Raw genomic sequence first — 22,309 nt, forward strand, 5'->3', positions numbered from 1 at the left:
CTGCAGCTGTCTTACAATTCGTCCAGTGATCTTCCATATTTCACATCCGTATAAAAGCACTGATTTCACGTTGATATTGAAAATCCGAATTTTTGTTACCCTAGATATATTTCTGTTTTTCCATACCTTGTTCAATTGGATGAAGGCACCATTCGCTTTTTTAATTCGGCTTCCAACATCTTCATCAGTGCCCCCAGTCTTGGTCACTGCACTCCCCAAATACACAAAGGAGTCTACAGTCTGGATGCGAGTACCACCCACTTCAAACTGCCTATCTGTTGCTACATTTGATCTCATTTCCTTTGTCTTTTTCTTATTAATACAGACACCTGCTTCTGCAGCTTCTTTTTCTAGCCTAAACAGTTTCTCTTCCATGTCTCTGGAACGCTGGGCTAATAGGCAAATATCATCAGCAAAGTCCAGGTCTTCCAGCCTCTGTCTTAAACCCCACTGCAGCCCTCTCCTTCTCCCTGCCTGTACATTCCTCATGACCCGATTCAATACCAGCAGGAACAATGTTGGTGACAGCACGCAACCTTGACGAACACCTGATTTTATTAGGAATGGCTGGGTAATCTTCCCTTCATGCAGTACCTGGCATTCATAGCCCTCATACATTTTCTCCAGTATTCTAATTATTCTAACTGGGATTCCATACTCTCTTAAAGTTTTCCACAGCACACACCTATTGACTGAATCTGACAAACACTGGCTGTCACCTATAAAACTAGTTTCTCGTCAGTGGCTTTTACAAGTCCTTTTAACCATCAAAATATTGCAACCTTTACCTGCAGTAGAATAGTAATAAAGAAAGTATGTGTTGTAATACTACTTGTTAAGGAGAGCCTTTGAGTTTTTTGCTTCACATAGAACTTAAAAAAGTATAATTTTTCAAACATTCATTCTTAAATGCAGAAAAACTATGCGTTCATTCAGCACAAATATACAAATGCCCATACTTTCATTCACTCAATTCGATAAATATATTTACTCAACCTAAATTGAATTTTTCGAAATTCTTTTTTTACTAGATTAATCTTCAAAATAACAATCATGAGTTCAGTATTGAAGGAGTTGGAATAAGAGAATACAAAGGAGCAACAAAATCAGAACTATCATTTAGTTTCAATCAACTTTTTCTATTATGAAATGAACAATTCCTCCATACAAGCTTAGTTTGAGGTAGAATGCTTTCGTTTTTTCCGTGTTTTGTGAATTTTACCTGTATCCAGTACAGCTTTACTAAATAGATTAGACTACAGTCATTTATTGAACAACTATGCCTGTTGTCTTCTCCAAATCATATTTCAATTATGATTTGTGATTGTGAATAAAAAATAAATTAATGAATGAATTAATTAATATCCTAAGTCTGGGTGCTTCCTCAATAATTTAAGCTTACTTGTTATTTTTAATTTTAGAAAGGTGTTGAAAACTTCAAGGTTGAGAGTGAGTGAAAATGTATTAGTCCTGACTCCGCCCAATGAAGAAATTTTCATCTCATTTTATAATGAATGTAACCATTTTCTAAATTGTTGATTTTTGAGTTTAGAATACTGAACGCTCTACATAGCTCAACTGTGTATAAATTTCACATTTTTGGGTAATGAATACCTTTAATTCAATTTTATCTACATCTTGATAGTTTATTAATGAATTAAATTTCGAAACTCTGAAAAATTAAGTATATTCATCCAAACAGGCATAGCCTAATTTTGAATGCATCTGATTTCTATATTCTGTAATTATTTTTATCAATTTGAGTGGACATAGGTACAGTATTTGTGAATTTGTGTTGGATAAAACGCATAGGTTAAACGAGTACCTTAAACAATTTTTCTACAACGTTGAGATATTCTCTGCGTGATGTTCATTTGGCTAATCTTGTTTTTTTGCACAATACATAGTATTATTATTATTCTTCTTCATGTGTCTGTCTGCTTCCGGACGTTGCTTCCACCGCTAGCTTCATCCTATCCACAGCTGCACGGAACAATTCCGCGGTGTTCATGGAGAACCAGGCTCTCAAATTTTTCAGCCATAAAATTCTTCTGCCGACCCCTCTCCTCCCATTACTCTCCCGTGCATAATGAACTGAAGGAGATCACAACGGTGTGGGTTTCTCATAATACGCCCCAAATACTGCAACTTTCTCGCTTTTATACTATTTAGGAGCTCTCTTCCTTCACCCATTCTTCTAAGAATTTCGGCATTAATTACACGATCCCATGAAACCCTCAAAATCCTCATACACGGCCACATCCCATACGCCTCCAATCTTTTTGTTGCAGCTTCTGTCAGTGTCCATGACTCTACCCAATATAACAATACCGAAAACACATATGCAACAAGGGCAACATTGTTCTGTCCCGATTATATGATTGTATATTATGATTTGTGACTTGATAAATGAATAATTAAATAAATAATAATGTCTGAAATACTAAACGACACATACTTGAATGATGCGGAAATAATCGAGCATTTCTTGTATGCTTACAGTTTTCATGCTATCCGAAATGCACGCTTCATGAAGATTTTGGCAAACTGCTGGAGTTGAGACAGTTCTGTGACGTGGACTTCCTGGTGGGAGTGAATGAAGTGAGGATACCTGCTCACCTAGCAATGGTCTGTGCTAGATCGCAGTGGCTGAAAAATCGCGTAGTCCAGGCTAAAGAAGAGCGAGAAGCTCATTATGATAAGGTAGTATTCAAGAAAAATATCAGATGTTATATTCTTTAAAAAAAATATCAGTTGATATCTTCTAAAAAATGTATACGGTATCTTTTAAAAAAATTTATGAATGATGAAAATAAATAGATGATATTTGAAGAATTCATCATATTTAGAGAATTTATGCTACTGTATTTTTTAATTTGGTAATAGAACGTTGAAGTTCGATATTTGAAAAATTATTGCTTTCAATAAATTGATGAAAAATTGTTACCTTCTAAAAAAATTGAAAAATCCAGTTTTTCTGGTGTCTATGATAGTAGAACTGCAAAGTAAACTCTCAGTGTCTAATGCTGAATGCTTGTGTGTTTCACTATAAATTCAAATTCATTTCACATCTACAAAAATACATACGGTAGTGAAAATGCATTAGTATGATTATCTATTAATTGTGTAAAAAAGGCTCTTCATGGTATTGTCTGTGATCCTTTATATGTATAATTATGTATATCAATAAATAAATAAATATTAGGAACATTACATACCTCAAATAACAATTTAAATTGTACGCTGAAAATGAAGCTCAGTGCCTTGAAACGCACTGAATTCACGAAATATGTAAGAAGGCTGTAAGTGAAAATTTGATACTAGATTCAAACTGAATTTTCTCATTTCCAGGTGTTTAGTCCACAAGTGCGGAATGATCTACCGTTGAGATCTTTACCTCTTCTTGAAGTGAGATTGAGAGATGCTGTCCCAGAAGCTTTTGAAATGGTTCTCAGTTACATCTACACGGACCGTATTGACCCAACTAAAAGGAGTAAGTCATTTTCGCTGTAGTGAGATTTACTTCAAACTGTCACGATTCCTTATAAATAATCTCAATGCTTCTTCCCATTCAACCAATAATGAAGGTTTGAAATGAATCTCACTGTATCAAGCGCTCTTGATGAAACTTTGTATCAAGCGCTCTTGATGGATTCGAGCTAATCTTAACGAACTGTGAGTATTTATTTTTTGTTGTATTCGAACCAACAAATTGATGTTAGATTATAATTTTTTCATTGTCACCTAGAAATGATCCAAATGTCATAGGAAAATCTAATTTTCCTATGACATAATACGTCAATTGAAAATATTATAATTCGATTTCGTATATTTGATATCTGGATGCATGTAATGTATAGATGATATTGTGCACTGCACAACTTATTACTATATTTGAGGAGAGCCATCAGTCCTCGATGAAAGCTTTTTCTTTTAAATTTAAATAACTACTACCAATTGAGGTTATGTTAACATTTCCGATCGAATATAGATTACCATTATGCATTCTGATTATGGTGCATTCTTGCATTTTACAGGGACTCGTTTATAGTTTTCCTGATCCTTTGCTATAGATATTTATATTATTTTTACAAGATAGTGCTTTCAAGACTACAGGAGGAAAGATAAATTAGTTCACAATACATGAAATATAAATTTATTCTATAGTTGAAGTTAGTTAATCTGAAGCGAACTGTTCGAGGCTGTAAAATAATATAATAAGAAGCTCTTTCTATGGGGTCAACAATTTTAGAAAAATCAAGGTTGATAATATTATACAGAGTGACGCAAAAAGAATGGTCACATTTTGAATGAATATCACTTTATTTATTTTCAACATAATTATTACCTAGTTTACATGTTTGACTTATAAGTCACACTACACTTGTGACTTCTACAATTTCAGAAAATAAGTACTGTACTGTGTTACTAACCCAAGTTTATGTACGGAAAATTACTTCCGTAAGATGTTGTACATCTTCAATTATACACATCAGGAGCCTTTCTTCAAAGTTCTCCGTCACCTTCACGATGACAATATTTTTACAGGGTCTCGTTTATAGTTTTTTTCTGATCCTTGCAATATATATTCATATTATTTTTACAAGATAGTGCTTTTTAGGTCAGTGAATCAGTGATTCAGATCCTCCATAGATAAAAATCACACATTGACAGATCCGGTGATCTGGCGGGCCAATGGACGTCACCAAGGCTACGGAACATGCGTTTCACAACAATCATACACATTTAACTCGCGCAATGTTGGCGCTAAAAATTACGGAGCATGTTGACGTAGCGCACTGAATTCAGTCACGTTTGTGTGACTCTTAAAAGAGTGAGTTGTGTGACTCTCTCTTTTAAAGTTGTGTGACTTTTTCTCTCTTCAAAGAAATAAGACCCAATAATCCCTAATTTTGATATTCCTCACCAAACTGACACTTTGGCACTGTGTAGAGGCTTCTGGTGTAACTGTCTGGGATTATCGGGCGCCCAATATTTGCAGTTTGTTTGTTGACATAGCCGTCTAAATGAAAATGAGCCTCATCTGACATCATTAGCACGATATTGTTCCCGAGTACAAAACGTCCAGCATTTGTTCACAGAAACGTTTGCGGTCCTCAAAATCTCGTTCGTGAAGTTTTTGAGTAATCATAATTTTGTACGGGTGGAACCTCAACTCACGCTGTAGAATACGCTGTAACGAACGGCGACTAATGTCTAAAGCCGTAGCACGCCGCCTGGTGGATCGACGGGGACTTTGAAGCACTGATGCTCTGACATTCTCCACGTTTCCTGGAGTAACTGCTGTGCGAGGACGCCCAGTTGATTTGCTACTCATTGCGGACCCTGTAGCCCGAAAGGCAGTGACCCGCGATCAGGAATTGGTCCAAAACGTGCTACATTAAAATGTTGCCGCTGCACTGTGATGGATGAGTTGTTGTTTCTAAAATACTGCTTCACAGCGGAAACACGATGCTCAGCCGTCCACTGCGTCATTTCACGGCAAACTGAATGCTATGGCCGATGTTCTGACGGCCGTTGAAGGTCACTCTCCCACTTTCTCTTCTACAACCATGCAGTTCAAATCCGACTATTCTTTTTGCACCACTCAGTACATGCATGATAATGAAGAAGAACCAATAGTTGTGAAATTTAGTTATTGAAAACAATTTAAAATTTGAAATTATTCAGTCATTCTAGATCTTAATCTGTTACTAATTCAACTAGTATGTTCTAATTAGTTTTTAAGAACTTGTGGTTGTGTGTAATTAGATTGGGGTTCGTGGAATCCCCTTAAACTGGTTTAAATCGTATTTAGAGAATAGAAGACAATGATGTGTTAGTATAAATGGTATCCGTAGTGAATTGGTCACAAATAATAATTGTGGGGTCCCCCAGGGCTCAGTACTGGGGCCTCTCTTATTTTTAGTGTATATAAATGACTTATTCTCATTGAAATTCCATGGTACTGTTGCATCATTTGCTGACGATACTGCGCTGACCTATTCTGCTGATAGTATTAATCAATTACATTTAATGATGCAGTCAGATTTGAACAATTTGAGGATCTGGTTTGATGGAAACAAAATAGTATTAAATGCTTCTAAAACTAACATTATAAATTTCTCGATATCAACAGTATTTGTATTTCCAGTCCCTGTAAAATATCATGAGTTTGATTGTCAAATGGAGTCATGTAATTGTAATTGTATTGATCAAACAAATTCTATAAAGTATTTAGGAATGATTGTGGATGACAAATTAATCTGGAAAAATCACATAATGAATATAAAAGTAGATTACTTCATTTAGTTAGGTCATTTTATAAACTTAAACAATTTTTACCTGGATACATTCACCGGCAATTGTATTATGCATTGTTTCACTCTAAACTGGACTATGGCTTATGTTGTTGGATGTCGACATATGCTTGTCATTATAATCCTCTTATAATTCTTCAAAAGGCTGCAATACGTATAATTTGTGGGGTAAAGAGAAGGATTCACTCATTCCCGTATTTCAGACTTTTGCGAGTTTTACCCTCGAGAAGCATGTATGTGTTTAAGGTGCTGTCATTGTTTTTCAAAATTAGTGGGAACCGAATGGGAATGATGACTGTGCCTGATACGCATGCATTGTTGGGAGGAGTGATAACACGTCAAAGGACAAGGGAACATTTAATAACACCTAGGCCTTATTGTACTAGGTATAAAAAGAGCTTTGTATTTTTAGGATTCAAATATTACAATTTACTCCCCATCGGTATCAGGAAAATTAATTCTTTGTCACAATTTAAAATAAAACTGAAGAAATGGCTTTTGAGTCTGTCACTTGAAGAAGTGGAAATTTTTAATTAACTGATCTTTCATCAAGATAGTGTACTGTATTATTTTGTAGAAATGTATTGTTCTTATTGTTACACTGCATCTTAATAGTATGTATCTGAATGTGTCATCTGTACTTGAATAATGTGAACGATGTCTAGTAACCATAGTTTAGATGATTTTTGAACTTTATAATTATAGAGTTGTGATTTTACTGACTTGTCTTCAATGATAAAGCTTAAAGTTATTCCCATTTGCATGTGTGTGGGGGTGTGTGTGTGTGCGTGTGGATGTATTTAATCATAATGATAATTTATTGAACTCCTACAAACGGACAAAAGGAATATTATCGTTCTTTTTTGTTTGTAGTAATTTTGTTTTGCAGAGGATAAATATTATGCCAACTCATGTTTATTATGTGCCAAGCTTTATGGATAAGTGGGTCCACTATCTACTATTGTTGTGCCGTATTTTATTTGTTTTTCTGTGAAATAAAAACATATTCTATTCTATTCTAATTAGAGCTATGGAAATGAAATGTGAAATTGAATGAATGAAATTAATTTTAGTCCCTAGTGGAATAGTGCATTTTTCTTGTCCGTGCTCATAACTTTTGTGCTGTAACGTCACAGTGATCTAAAGACATTCGTTTTTTTTTATTAGAAGAACCTCACAGCAACAGAATCGTTCAATTGATGATGGATGTGTACAGACTGGCTGTACAAGTAAGTATTTGAATTGCTGTACAACTGCCTAAAACTTTCAAAGTTTCTTCAACCTTCAATCCACTTTAAATATGGTCTCTTAAATTGAGTATATTTGTATGCGATATTCATGTTTCTAATTATCTCCCCAACTTATTGAAAACTTGCAAAAATAATGTTTCATATGAAGCATTCAATTCCAAACATTTGTTAATTATGTCTGATTTTTCTAGTTTTTTTACAATTTGAATAATTTGTACGTTACTTCAAGAGAATACTGTATGACGCATTGATTACGGACCATTATCCATAGATTTCATATTTCAACGTGCCTTTTGTTTCAATGAATGAAAACGATTTCTAATGATTACACTCATTTATTAAAACAATTTGAGTTACTAGTTTCTGTTGTTACACCATTGTCAATTTCTATTATTTCTAATTGCTTTGATAGATTTGTTGTTTAAACAATATCAATTCGTTTTCATTCAATATCCACCTCAATATCACCTTTAGTTTAACAGCCACAAAAATATTCTATCCACTATTACATTTTTCTCGGGTTTCTAGTGGAACGTTTCTATTGCAATGTACTTGTATTATTGAATGGAACAAAACAAATATTGGAAAACTTCTCAGTCTCATGGGCCCATTCCAAATAGTATTCAGCCATGAAAATAACTGCGATTGTCATATGACTTGTATGATTATACTGTGTAAAAATAATATAAGAAAATATAGGGCTATTTCCTCATTTTTTACACAGACCCATTTTTGAAAATTCATATTCACTAAACTACTTGAAAATGAGTCCAATAATCCTGTATTATAACATCAGATATTCTATTTGAAAATACATGTTAATGTTGATATTTTGGGTCGTTGATGTGTTTTTTGACCAATTTAGGTATTGATAGGTCATGCAATTTTGAAGTAATAACACTATATAGACTGCTTTAATTTGAATTTGATGTCATGAATAACCTTGGATTCTATGAAATATTATTTCATATATGAATTCAAACATAGACTGGAAAATGGATGTTGATAATTATATTCAAAAAATTGTTATTTTTAACATTTCAATGCTTTTGTTAATTGACTTGCATTCAAAATAATGATTGCATTGAAACACTGGGTTAATGAACTGAAAAATCAAAACTAGATTTATTGTACTTGCTAGAATTACACATTATTTCAAAAGTATATCTGTGGTTAGTAGGTAAGAGTAGCACTATAGCGAGGTCCACGTTATAATGGCAGTGGATAAAGATAGAAGAATAGTGATGCTGATTCTCTGCATTAATTAATTATATTTCTAAATTGTAAAAAAACATAATTGGCATCGTTGTGGACCTATAAAAGGATAGTACCACCGGCTTTGTCGAATGATAGACAAGGATAGCAAAACCAAAGTTGATCAAATACTGTCATTATAACGTGGACCTCACTATAGAAGTGCAGTCAATTTTGTGAGTTGCTTGAAATTCAAATATGTGTATTCTAATTTACAGTTTCACATGACCAGACTTGAAAAACTATGTGTGAGATACTTAGAGGCTACCATCACCCATCACAATGTATTGGAAGCACTGCACAATGCATCTCTATTGAAGCTCTGCTACATCAAAGAGTTCTGCTTGAAGTATATCGTCAAGGAAAATAACTACGGTCAAATTATAATGAGCAAGGATTTCGAGAGTCTTGAACGCGGACTGATGGTTGAGGTTATTAGAAGGCAGCGCGCTCCACAAATGAAACCACTTCCAGAGCCTACATTCGAATTCAGTTTCGACGCTCTAGGTATTAAGTATTTTTTCCAAGTGTCAATTCATTCATTTACTAAATTTACTTTTGTCCCAAATATATTAGTTACTAGCCGTCAGGCTCGCTTCGCTCGCCATATCCGTCTAGCCAGGGGGCTCCGCCCCCTGGACCCCCGACTGGATCGTCCAAAAATGAGATCAGCGGGCTCGCTTCGCTCGCCTGCATGTAGACCTCATCGGAACCTCTGTACCGAATTTGAACGTAAATTGTAAAATTTGAACCGAATTGTAAAATTTGAACCGAATTGTAAAATTGAATCCTGAAGTTATGTACGGTATTATTATAAAATTGACGTTTCCGATAGCATTGTTATGCATTGAAGGAATAAAATTATTCTTAACGTATTATGTCAATTTGATCTCGAAATACACCTGTTACTATATCGGCGTATCTTTGGCGAACAAAATTCTTCCACCTCAGCTAAACCTGTGTACTGAATTTTTTTTAATATATTCCATCAATTATTGAAAAAGGTGAGGAAACGCAGAAAAGCTGAGAAAACGCTAATTTTGGCTAACTGGATAAATTGGTATTTAGGAGGTCCTGGATAAATGCATTTCAATCTTCAACTTGGTGCCAACCTAACAAAGTCAACTCAACTTAATGCCACCCTGACAAAATTTTTAATTTAGTTACCAGAACAACTGTTTCGAAGAGGTACTCTCTCTAGATTATAGTTCTATATTAACATATGGTATGGACATTTCAATTATAATTTTAAGATATTGGAATAAGAAGAATATACATGCTAAAAGAACTTTAAACCCTTAAAAACCACCCTTAGAGTTAAAATATCGCCAAAAGATTTCTTAGTGCGCCTCTAAAGGGCCAACTGAACATACCTACCAAATTTGAACGTTTTTGGTCCGGTAGATTTCTAGTTCTGCGAGTGAGTGAGTCAGTCAGTTAGTGAGTGCCATTTTGCTTTTATATATATATATATATATATATATATATATATATATATATATATATATATATATATATATATTATATATATATATATGGCTACAATTATTTTGTTCATCACTGAGTAATTGAATAAAAGTACTTGTAATTGTCACATTTACTTATTTATTAGAAATTCGACTGAATCACTGTCGATGTTGTAGAATCGCTCCATAATGAAATAAAAACACCAAAACTCCAAATAAAACTGTAGAATTTGACGATATATGTGTGTTTTTATTTCATTATTTATTAGAGAACAAATTGGAAGCTAGTTTTGGGAGCTGCAACATTAAAATTGAAAGAGATTACCAGATATTAGGGTTCAATGAAGATTAATAATCGAAAATAGTTTCTCATTTTATAAAAATAAATAAGGGGTCGTGACAATTCCAAGTAGTTATGCTCCCATTACTATGTATTATTCACTTACCATGTGGAAATCCAACAGATCTATCTGTGTTACATTAGTGCCTATGTGTAATTATAATTTACATGAGTTCTGATGGAACTTTTTCCACTCAGCCCGGCCGATTGAATATGAATAAAAAGATGTTAAAACTTGTTTATTGCCAAATTTATATAAAAAATTCACAAATACATGGAAAACAAAATTCAGTTTCATACATTAGAAATTTACTAAAACAAAATTCAGTTTCATACATTAGAAATTTACTAACAAAATTACAAAAGCTTGGGAATAGTCCCATGATTGCAATAATTTTCTCACTATATGTGGGAATCCGCCTTCAGACATGGTTTTCTTTGAAGTGATAATTTTACATGCAGCAGAGAGCGAAATTTCTGTTTTTACAAGTATATTTCATGTAACAGCTGTTTCATCCTGCTTTAAGGACATAATTTTCTTGTAATTGTTATCTTTAAATGAAGTAGTTTCTGTTTTCACAAACTTCTTTCACATTATTCAGGTTCTAGTTTGGAGCAAGATATGGAGGCGTTTTTGAAGTATACTGGGTCTGAATTCTGCGATATCATTCTAATGTTGGATGGCGAACCCGTTCCTTCTCACAAGTCAGTACTCGCAGCGCGCTGCAGCTACTTTGAGGCTTTATTTCGTTCTTTCATGCCTGAAGATAACATCGTCAACGTAAGTACTCTTTTTTCAAGAATGTGTACTATTGTAAATTCTCTATACTTTTTGTTCAGTGGAATTTTTCGATATTCCCAACAGTTCCCGAGATATTCGCTCTTGAAGGAGTGTAATTGTTAAAATAACAGGTTTTTATCCAATGTTTTGTTCTTTCAGAGCTTATAACTCTCCAACAATGCATCGTAAAAACTGATGCTTATCTTAGGTTTGTAGAGCATTGAATTCTCTTTAAAATGATGTATTATTTCTCTATTCCAAGTTTTCCTTTCATTGTTATAGCAGCTTCAATGTAGGGGGTGAAATTTTCATTGCTGCAACAATTGATCGTTTGACAATGACATTTGAAGGGGGTGTCTGTGACACAATAACTTTAATTTGGACTAGTTAGTAGGTGAACATAGCAAAAGTGCGAAGCTTCATCCCCTCTGTCAACTCATATTGTGTAGGCTACCTATTTCTTGACTCTCTGTAAAGTCGCACTTTGGTATTCTTCAACATTATCACAAAAAATATATCAATTTATATATTTATTATAAATAAACAAACAGAATGTTTCAGAAAAATGTAGGAAATGTGATAATTTCTAGTGAACTGTTTTGTTGTGCTCCAGTTACATTCTAACTCAGCTTTTCGGCTACTCTCCCATGCTTCACAAGCATTTTAAATGTGCTCTACTTTTCCTATAATACCCCTTTAATGACTATCATCTATAAATCAAGCTGGAAATTTGAGAGAATTTCTCCAAAATTACGCCCTAAATCGATGTGTTATTTCTGATGCGACATACTTCAGTATCCACTTCTTTGTGCTCGAAATAAACATTCTGTTTGAGAAATCATGGATTATGCTCTATGAAAAAAATCGACTCAATTTTAAGTCGGCCACTAACGATACTACAAATCATCACATGTATGTTCAGACAAGTTGTGTCATTAGTGAAAGGATTCGAAAAAAATATGGAGGTTAGGTTTTTGCGTATTATATTTTTTATTAATTTTTCCTTCGCTGCTCCATTTGAAGTTGAATTATTTTTGCATCTTTATAATTTGTATCTTTCCAGTGGTTCATTTATGTTATCTAAGGGTGGTCATTAACGACAGGACAAGTGTGTTGAACATGTGTGCACACACATGTCGTCATGCATTGTTGCTTCATCACAGTGAAAGGCTTCTAACACAATTTTTTGAGGTTGGGTTTTTGTACGAGTATCGTCGATTTTTGTTATTTATTCTTCCTTCGCTGCTCTATTTGAGGTTAAATTGTTTTGTATCATTATAATTTAACATTTTCCAGTGGTTTATTTATTGTTATTGGTTATTTGTTTTATGTTAGAAGCTGCTGTCAAACAGCTGTTTTAGCCGTCAAACAGCTGTTATACAGCCGTTAGCTGTCAACGACCATATACAGCCGTTTAGCTGTCAAACAGCTGTTTTTTTGTCCGAAGCATCTCGCTGATGACACAACATCCATTCACAAACATGTTCAACACACTTATACTGCCGTTAGAAGCCACCCTTAGAAGCTGCTGTTAAACAGCTATTTTTCGTATGAAGCCTTTTGCTGATGACCCAACATGTCTGTTCAGACATGTTCGACAGAACATTAGTAACAGATCATTAGTGGCTCGTCTTAGACTTGGACTAATGTTTACTATGTGATATTATGTCATAATTTATAGAATAGAATTATACCCTTTGAAATTAAAATAAATAAAATAATAGATTAGAATACAAATAGAAAGTAGCCCTGAATTCATACATTTTAAGAAGGTGTCATAATTATATGTCAATATTGTCGATTGGATAAAAACTAGAATCTAGTGACTAGCAACTAGTAATTAGTTCTAGTTATAAAAATTAGATCATATAACAGACTCGCATCCAAGCATTTACTTGAAAATTACTTGGAACTAGCAATTGCTAGCTTTTATTCAATCTACTTATTATGTCATAATTCCTAGCCTTAAAGATCTTATAATATCAAGAGCAAGCTATTGATATTATAGTATATCAATATCTTATCCAAGCATTTACTTGAAAATTACTTAGAACTAGCAATTGCTAGCTTTTATTCAATCTACTTATTATGTCATAATTCCTAGCCTTAAAGATCTTATATTACAAGATTTATTGAAAGATCCACTCAAGTTCCATTTATCATAACATAACAAAATAAAATAAGTAACACATCAAGGCTAAATTTTTTCTTTCTAATTTTAATGAATAGTCTAAATGGAGCTTAATCACTCTGAGTTATTTGGATACTTACAACAAAAACTGAAAGCTGTATGATGCAATATTTTGATTGTGAAATGCTGATATAAATATCCGTTAACACCAAGCAGAGATATTGAACTGTACGGTACTTGAAAGTGTCTTGTAAAAAATATGCCATACTTCAAATTCATCATCTGAATTCAATATTCGCACTATTTACTGCTCTGAATTTCAGATTCAAATAGGAGAGAGTATTCCATCAAGACAAGCATTCGACTCACTTCTGAGATACATCTATTATGCCGATGTGAAGATGCCACCAGAAGACTCCCTGTATTTGTTCAGCGCTCCATACTTCTATGGATTCACCAACAACAGACTCCAGGTAATTGCGATTCAATTTATTATTTTTGTCACAGAGGAAAGAACAATAACGTTTCCCTCTTCCATGTTTTCGATATAAAAATATGATTTCAAACGAAATCAAGTTTGAGATCAGCATATTTAGAATAATATATAGAAAGCATAAATATATCATTGAACACAATACTGTTCGAGATAACCTTGTTATTAAGTTTAATTGTTATTAAACGAAAATCCTAATTAAATGCTGCTAATCACCCCGAAGACTTATCGTTTAATAATAATTATTAATTCATTAGCATTTGAATAAATTCAATAGGCCTATCTCAGTAATTTCCATCCTCACTTCTTGTTGGAATTACAATGATTCTGAATATCTACTAAATATTATTAAGCTATATTTTTGGCCATAGCAGACCACTACTAGTTCTGAACTGATAAGCTGGCCTATTCTATTTATTTTTCACATTTTCAAGTCAATGATCACTTGGGTTCATTGTAGCGATTGATTCTTTTGTCTGCTGCCTTAGGGCCAGGCCACATGAAGCGTTTTTCAGATGATTCGGCAAGGCAGGAAGCTCTCTGATTGGGTTGACGTTCGGGAATCAGCTGACGATCAGTCAATCGGAGAGCTTCCTACCCTGCCAACTCGTCTGAAAACGCTTTAAGTGGCTTTGCTCTTTGAGCTATTGTCCAATTATTTATTCATTTGATACTATTATCCACTCCCTCAATCTTTTGATCAATCTCCATCTAATATCTTCCATAGAAATCGTGTTTGTTATTTTGACATAGCTATTTCTCCATTTCTGAAAGAATTTCTGGTACGTTCTCTTAAAATATTTCTGAAAAATTATTGTTGACAGGCATTTTGCAAGCAGAACTTGGAAATGAACGTGACTGTTGAGAATGTCCTCCAGATCCTTGAGGCAGCTGATCGCATGCAAGCATTGGACATGAAGAAATATTCATTGAAACTCATAGTTCACCATCTACCAAAAGTAAGTTTACTTCTATGTTCTCTAATTATCACAGCCATATCTACCATAATTTTAATCATCAGATTTTCTCTGCAAATTTATCGCACACTGTTTTATTCAAATGATGAACTATTATTATTTTATGAGTTGATGTTTTGCTCATATTTTCAGTTTAGTGTTGTGTTCTGCTATAAAGTTATCATGATTTTTAAAAATCATTGAAAATACTTGTTAAATATTAAAATACTTCTATACCAAAGATCACTAGACTAATATTTATATTTTTCACTTTTGAACAACTAAATTACGACATAGCAGTCAGGTGTTTATAAATAAAAGCTATTAGTTTCTACTCACATTTGTGGAGCGCTTTTGGACACTAGGCCCTTCATCAACACTGAAGCAGTGTCCGAAAGAGCTCCACAAATGTGAGTAGAAGCTAATAGCTTTTATTTATAAACACCTGACTGCTATGTCGTAATTTAGTTGTTCAAAATTGATTATTAACAAGCAATTCGTAATGGAAACAAACATTGATGAGTTTATATTTTTGTATGAAAAAATAATATTAGCCTCAAATAGGGTGGTACAATCTACCTATAAAGATCAATCTATCAATTAAACTAACACGTCTATATTCCATTACATTTTCAGATGCATGTAAAAATGTTGATTGATTTATCATGGTCTATTATTATTATTATTATTATTATCATTTTAGACACGTCTAGTTTCGGCTTAACTTGTTATTATCAAGTGTCAATGATATTGGCATGGCAAGTTTAACAGAGATTAGTTGTATCTAAAATAAAATGAAGTAAGGGTATTATTTCCCTTGTGAGAAGTCTGATTTTTTTAATTATTAGTCTATATTTGTGATTATTATGTTCTCTGAAACTGAAATTATCATAGTGTTGTTCTAACCTTCCAATTCATAGTTTTCAATCCTCTGAACCACATAAGGTTGTGTGCATACACAGAGCGATAAGGCGTTCCAATTTCCAGCGGTTTTCAAAGGATAGAGATAGTAGATAAATGTATCTGGATATATATAGGGTTGGTAAAAAATATGGAAACAGCGTAATTATTTTTTGCAGGGATAGTTTTACAGTAGGTTTTATTCGGTACCCTATCACAATGAAAAAACCGTATTTTCTGTCGTTTCAGAGTTTGGTCTGCATCTTGGATCCGCTATTTTGATTCCAATTTCATTATTTTCTCAAATGGGAAGGTGGTCATAAACATACATTATTTCGATACAGGGTTCCAAGAGGAAATGAATGGCGAAATCAACACATCGATTTCTCAAATCGTTTCAAAGATGACATGATACTAATTTCGATCACATAGAAATTAAGTAAATAAGTATTCACCCAAAATCTGACAGATCAAACTTCTCTGTTCAAAGTGTTAAATATGAGAGTACATACATGATACTGTAAGTGCCTACACTAAAATAAATTAAATTTGTTTAATGTTCTCATTCATCTCATTTTTATATGATTTATTTGTACTGTATGTTTGAATGTGAATAGTTGTTTGAGATATACGATGTACGGCTTTCGTCATTCATTTTCTCTTAAATTCTGTATCGAAATCATGTATCATACGACCACCTACCCATTTAACAAATTAAGTTGGAATCAAAATGGCGCACAAAAATTTTGAAGTTACAGAAAAGTAGTTTTTCAATTCGAAAAGGATCCCAATGAAACCCACTGTTAAATCATCCTTGTAAAAGAAATTTGATTTAAAATTCTACGTTTGTCCTAAGGATGAATTCCTCTAGTTTTTAGGTTTGACTGTATCATTCAAATATATTTTATTTTTAAATATATAAATCCAATTAAGCCAACAAGTACTTGAACTCAGGAAAATAAATAGGAAGATCACTTACCCCTATCCAAACTATGCATACCATACCGACTTCTCACTAACAAGGGTTTCAGTTATAAATTGGAATAAAAACTAAGAATGGAACAGATAGGTAAAAACAAATCATGATATTATACTCCGATAGTGTCTGGTCCTCTGCCGAGTCCTTAGTCCTCACCTGCTATACTAACTGGATATATTTCACACAAAGTATTTACAAGGTGTAGGGCGTTCACTTTCAATAATTATATCTACTAGCACAAGTAAAATCACTAAACGAACGAACATATTGATATACACTATTTTGGGTCGAATTTCTTACGATATTATATCCTCGAATAGGAGTTGCTAATTATGGATCAAAATATCTAACGAAAAACAATGACCTTTCGTCGAATAGGTCTGAGTACATGATCGAAGCATTTTCGAGCTTCGAGCTGTGGGAATAAATAGATACCTTATCAATCAAACACCAACACTCCAGCCATTCGGCCTATTCCGACTATGTCGCAGCGGAAGACACAATTACAACGAACCGGAATATTAAGCTGTTTCCATAATTCCTACCAACCTGTATATATCTTTCTAAGACCGCTCTGACCGTTGACCGCTCTTTGTGTGCATACACCTTAACCTCTACATTTGATTCTCTCTCACACTAGGATTGGTTAGGTTACTTGTAGGAGAGAGTCCATGGTAGACGTTTCGTGGTCCAAAATATAGAATCATAAAGAAACAATAGCATCAGTAGATATTACATGGTATAGGGCGTTTATGTCGCAACTTTCACTGTTATCTCAAGCCGATAGTTCATGTAATTCTTTCCCGTGAAGCTGTGTGACACTGGTAGTCTCTCATATTGTGCCGTTCATACACTCTCACCTCAACAAAACAGTAAAAATCGACAATAATCAACAGTAATCGGCTTGAGATAACAGTAAAAGTTGCGACATAAACGCCCTATACCATGGAATATCTACTTACGCTATTGTTTCTCTATGATAGAATCTATCCAGATTGTTGAGCTTCTATATTCATAACTTTTTTCACTCAATCAATTTTAACTTGTTGTACTGTAGTTTTTTTGTGATCCAAGATCGTTTCCCAATCCAACTCATAAATTAAATAGACGGAATAATGGAATAAACATTTCGAAATTCCATCGATATAATTAAAAATGTAATTGAAAGTTCAAGATCATTGCCTATTCTCTTAAACTCATTCGATGTATTTCTCATTTTTCCGTGAGTTAAAATTTATCAAAATCTTTCAATTCAACTTGTCTTTGAGTTTCTTGTTAGAATTTTATTATTGTTCATCTCAGTATGTGAATTTATTTTACATAAATTTATTATTATTAATTATAATTTATTTTATTTTTGTTCGTCTCATTATGTAAATTTATAAACAATGTCATAATAAAGTGTAAAATTCAATGTTTATGTTATTAACATCAAATTATTCACTCCATCCCGCTATTTATTTACTCATCCATTCATGTATTCAATCCATTCATTCATTCATAATTTCATACAAATGCACGTTGAAAATGCCTAATAATCCATAAAACTATTGGAACGATCTTCAATATTGATATCTTGAATTATGTGAAGGGAATGTTTATTCTTGTGCAAAAAAATGTGTCTGGTACGAAATTATAATGTTCTAGATCGTTCAGTTACCCAAGTTCAGACATCTTGGCAGAACTCTACTATTGGATATAGTAACGGCTACAGCTGAAGAGATGAGTGATGCAAAGATATGTCATGATGTGGCAGCCATCAGTATCAGTAGTGATTCTTTTTAATCAATATTGTAGATCATAAAATTTAGCTAGATAATTGTGTGGAAGTTAGTAACTATTACTGTATTATCGAGGAAGAAAATTGCATTTTTAAATATTTAAAAATTTTGTTGAGGCACGTTCTCAGTAGAAGGTACACTTTTTTATACATCACTAACACCAAAGTTAGATAAGTAGAGAATTTTGGGAGTTGTATGTTTAAAAAACACGACTTTTTAACTCTTTTGCAAAGTATTTATTCAGTTCCTTCGTAGATTATTTCTTCATGTAATGTGTAGGTCAATCTATACTCTTTCTTGTGCTTTATTATTTATCATTATAATGATTATCATCTAAACTGAAAATGTACAACTCTGAAAACAATGGTGTTTTCAACTCTAATGCTAAGCATTTATCCTGTTCCTTCATAGATTCCAATTCAATGTAATGTGTGTTGTGTATGTCATTCTATTTTTTATCGTGCTGTATTATTTATTATTACACTTATGATTCTTAGGGACCAGTCCCTTTACCAATGTAACTCATTAGTGATTCAATGATATTATTAATATTAAACTATTATTCATTTTGCTCTTTCAATGTAGATGTCCAAGAATTATTTATTTTATTTTAAAAATTATCGTTTATTTAAAAAATTACTTATCCATACTTTCTTTTTTTTCTCTCTCTTACTTAAATAGGCGTCACAAGTAGACTTTTATTGTGTTCAATATTATTTATTATATAGAGTTTATTATTATACAAAGATTTTGTAGTTAATCAAATTGAATAACTGTGTTATTTAGATGAGAGTCAGAATTATATTTGCGGATCGGAAACATGGGTGCTTACAGCTGGAGATGTGCAAAGATTGAGAGTTTTTGAAAGGAAGGTAGTGAGAAGAATCATGGGTCCTGTTTTTGAGAATGGTCTTTGGAGAGGAAGAAAAAATTTGGAAATAGAGCAGTTCTTAAACAATGAAGACATTGTGCGGTTTATTAAAGCTGGCAGAATAAGATGGATGGGACATATGGTGAGAATGGGAGATGAAAGAGTAGTGAAATGTATATGGAAGGACAGGATATATAACAGAAGAAGAAAAGGTCGACCGAGAAATAGATGGACGGATGATGTGGAACGAGATCTGAGAACGCTTGGAGTTCGTAACTGGAGGGGGCAGGCCGAGGATCGTAACAGATGGAGAGGCTATGTGAGGGAGGCCAAGGGTTGCAAAGACCTGTAGAGCTGAGGAGTAAGTAAGTAAGCAGAATTATATTGTTCCAGTTGATACTATGCTTTGTCTAATTAAACGTTCTCAATTAAGTAAAATATCAGCTAGAATAGCTATTGATGAAAAGTAATTCTGGCTGGATCTTTATCCATTCATCATTGGAAGAGATGGAAATGAATTTGAATTTTCGTTAGATAATTGTTTTATATCTATTCATAATTTTCGTTTTTCCCCGTTTTTGTGTTTCAATAGCATGTAATGCTAATCAGTTTAACCAACTAAGTTCAAATAACTTTTTATTTGCTTTATCATCATATTATTCATTTATGAAAATTTACACTATAAGTATGTGGTAATCATCCACGTTAAACTAATGATAATATTTTTCTTTATATTTTAGTTACCTATTTTATATATTACTCAATTCATACTTTCAATCATCTTGGTAAACCATTTATTTATTTATTTATAGACTAATGATTAAGTTATGAATTTATAATAATTCCCAGTTCAAAACCACTAATTGACAATTTTACATGATTTAGTTTATTTTCTAATGATAAACCCACTCCTGGGGCCTTTTTCTTAAAAAAAAATTGAAGATCCTTACTTCAGGACCAACTGACTGTAAGATGTGCTCGTATATCATGAATATCGTGCATTGTGTCAGCTATTGTGGGATTACAAAATTCCACGATACCTGCCCCAGAGATGTATTGCAAATTTGAACTGATTGGAGACTATGTTATGTATTATCTGCTTATTTGATGTAGGCACTCAATGAATTAGTATTAGAGTAAGTATAAAATGATGTGGATTCATCACCAAGTTTATACATACCAACAAATTATACTCATTATTATGCAAATAGCACTATTGGATCAAACTGCACAAGTTTTATAAGAGCTGTATCATGTTGAAGTGATTATGCATTTATTTTTCAAAAAAACATCCTTCTTGAAAACGTGCCTCATATTTTTTATAACTTTTGAGCTGCATTGTGATAATTAGTGCCAATAATTATTTAATTCTTAACGTATAGGTAGTATTAATTATTTTATTAGTCATTAGCTTGAGGATTAGAATTTATTTTTCTACTGTATTACTATGAACTTGTTTAGATAATTGATTTTTTATTATGTGTTTCTTGGTCCTTCAAAAATTAATTTCATAGGTATGAGATTTTTAATGAAATTCAGCTTTGGTAGATGATCTTTGAATTCCCACTGTTCTGCAATAACTAGAAAGCATGTATCACAATGATAATTGAGTTATTTAAATAACACATATTGACATGAAGTAGCTAGCAATATAATATTATGTTAAATACTGATTTCTTGAGAAAATAGCAACATTGATAATGTTGAAGTGCTTAGAGGAAGAAGCTATTACACACGATACAAAAAGCCAGACATCGGAGGCAGAATTCTTTTTGGAACCGCAAGTCACTTTGTAACCTTTTTAATCTTTGAATTTTCTTACAATCCTGGCATCAATTTTAATGTTCATTATACCAAATGCTAATTTGTTATAGTCGTTTACACTATTTTAACTAAGCTCATGATCATGCATATATAAGGTATTCGAATTTAAATATTTATAATAATATTATTTCAATTCGGCTATAATAATTTTGTCATTCTACGAAATCAGATGATATTGCTATTAGATAGATCGTAACTATTCTTGTTCCACTTTTCATATTCTATCAAGTTATATTGTACTAAGTTTTCATATTGGTTGATTTTTCTATTTTAATGCTTGTTCGTAAAATAACAGCATAATTTCTCAACCAATACCATTTTCATTTTATCCAACCATGGCAATTTCAGATTTCTTGCAATCAATTGCAGTTTTGGACACCACATTTTTGAAGGATCAAGAAATAATTTCTCAGATTGATACTTGTTTTACGCTAAACGCCAGTTAATTATCTTAACTATAACAAATAACTTTCGAGTTATAATTTCATGCTTTCAATTATTCTCTTCATCTATTGCATTGTTTTTTTATGATTGCTATCATTTAAAATCTTCCAAGCTTTTGTATATACCCTGGCTGAAATGATAATAATGGATAATTCTAGATTTAACACTAATAAGCTAGCAAAAACAACAAATTGCGAATAGCACAAATGGATAATATGGAACAATATTCATGCAACAGTTCCTTCTACGCTATAATATTGCTTTTCTAGCTCATGTGTTACTTCTTCTAGAATTGTGCATTATTTGAAATATAACCCTAGATCGTAGATTTAGACTGTAGTGCTCCTGTGTTAAACTAAGAATTATAAGTAGTGACTATTAATCGATATCGTAAATGTTTTAATTGGCTCCAGAGTTACACCAATTAAGAAAAATTGGCTGTGTATTTTAAGCAAAAGGTATTCGTAATGGTAAGACTGACCTGGTATTCCAGATCTTTAATACTCAAATAAAACAACA

General features: G+C 32.8%; 1 protein-coding gene across 3 annotated transcripts in view; it reads left to right on the plus strand.

Moving 5' to 3' along the window:
• LOC111061313 (leucine-zipper-like transcriptional regulator 1) overlaps window positions 1-22,309 on the plus strand; it is a 59,068-nt gene that overhangs the window by 21,569 nt on the left and 15,190 nt on the right. For 2 of the 3 annotated variants that reach the window (XM_039442450.1, XM_039442449.1), the window contains exons 8-14: window positions 2,503-2,703; window positions 3,352-3,493; window positions 7,488-7,549; window positions 9,043-9,334; window positions 11,233-11,411; window positions 13,866-14,015; window positions 14,860-14,994. In XM_039442450.1, coding sequence (XP_039298384.1) covers window positions 2,503-2,703; window positions 3,352-3,493; window positions 7,488-7,549; window positions 9,043-9,334; window positions 11,233-11,411; window positions 13,866-14,015; window positions 14,860-14,994 — 1,161 coding nt within the window. Of the gene's footprint in view, window positions 1-2,502; window positions 2,704-3,351; window positions 3,494-7,487; window positions 7,550-9,042; window positions 9,335-11,232; window positions 11,412-13,865; window positions 14,016-14,859; window positions 14,995-18,517; window positions 19,452-22,309 lie in introns of those variants that run through there. The other variant, XM_022349007.2, reaches the window with a different exon arrangement.

This window comes from Nilaparvata lugens, chromosome X (genome assembly GCF_014356525.2).
Source record: "Nilaparvata lugens isolate BPH chromosome X, ASM1435652v1, whole genome shotgun sequence".
NCBI classification, from domain to species: domain Eukaryota; kingdom Metazoa; phylum Arthropoda; class Insecta; order Hemiptera; family Delphacidae; genus Nilaparvata; species Nilaparvata lugens.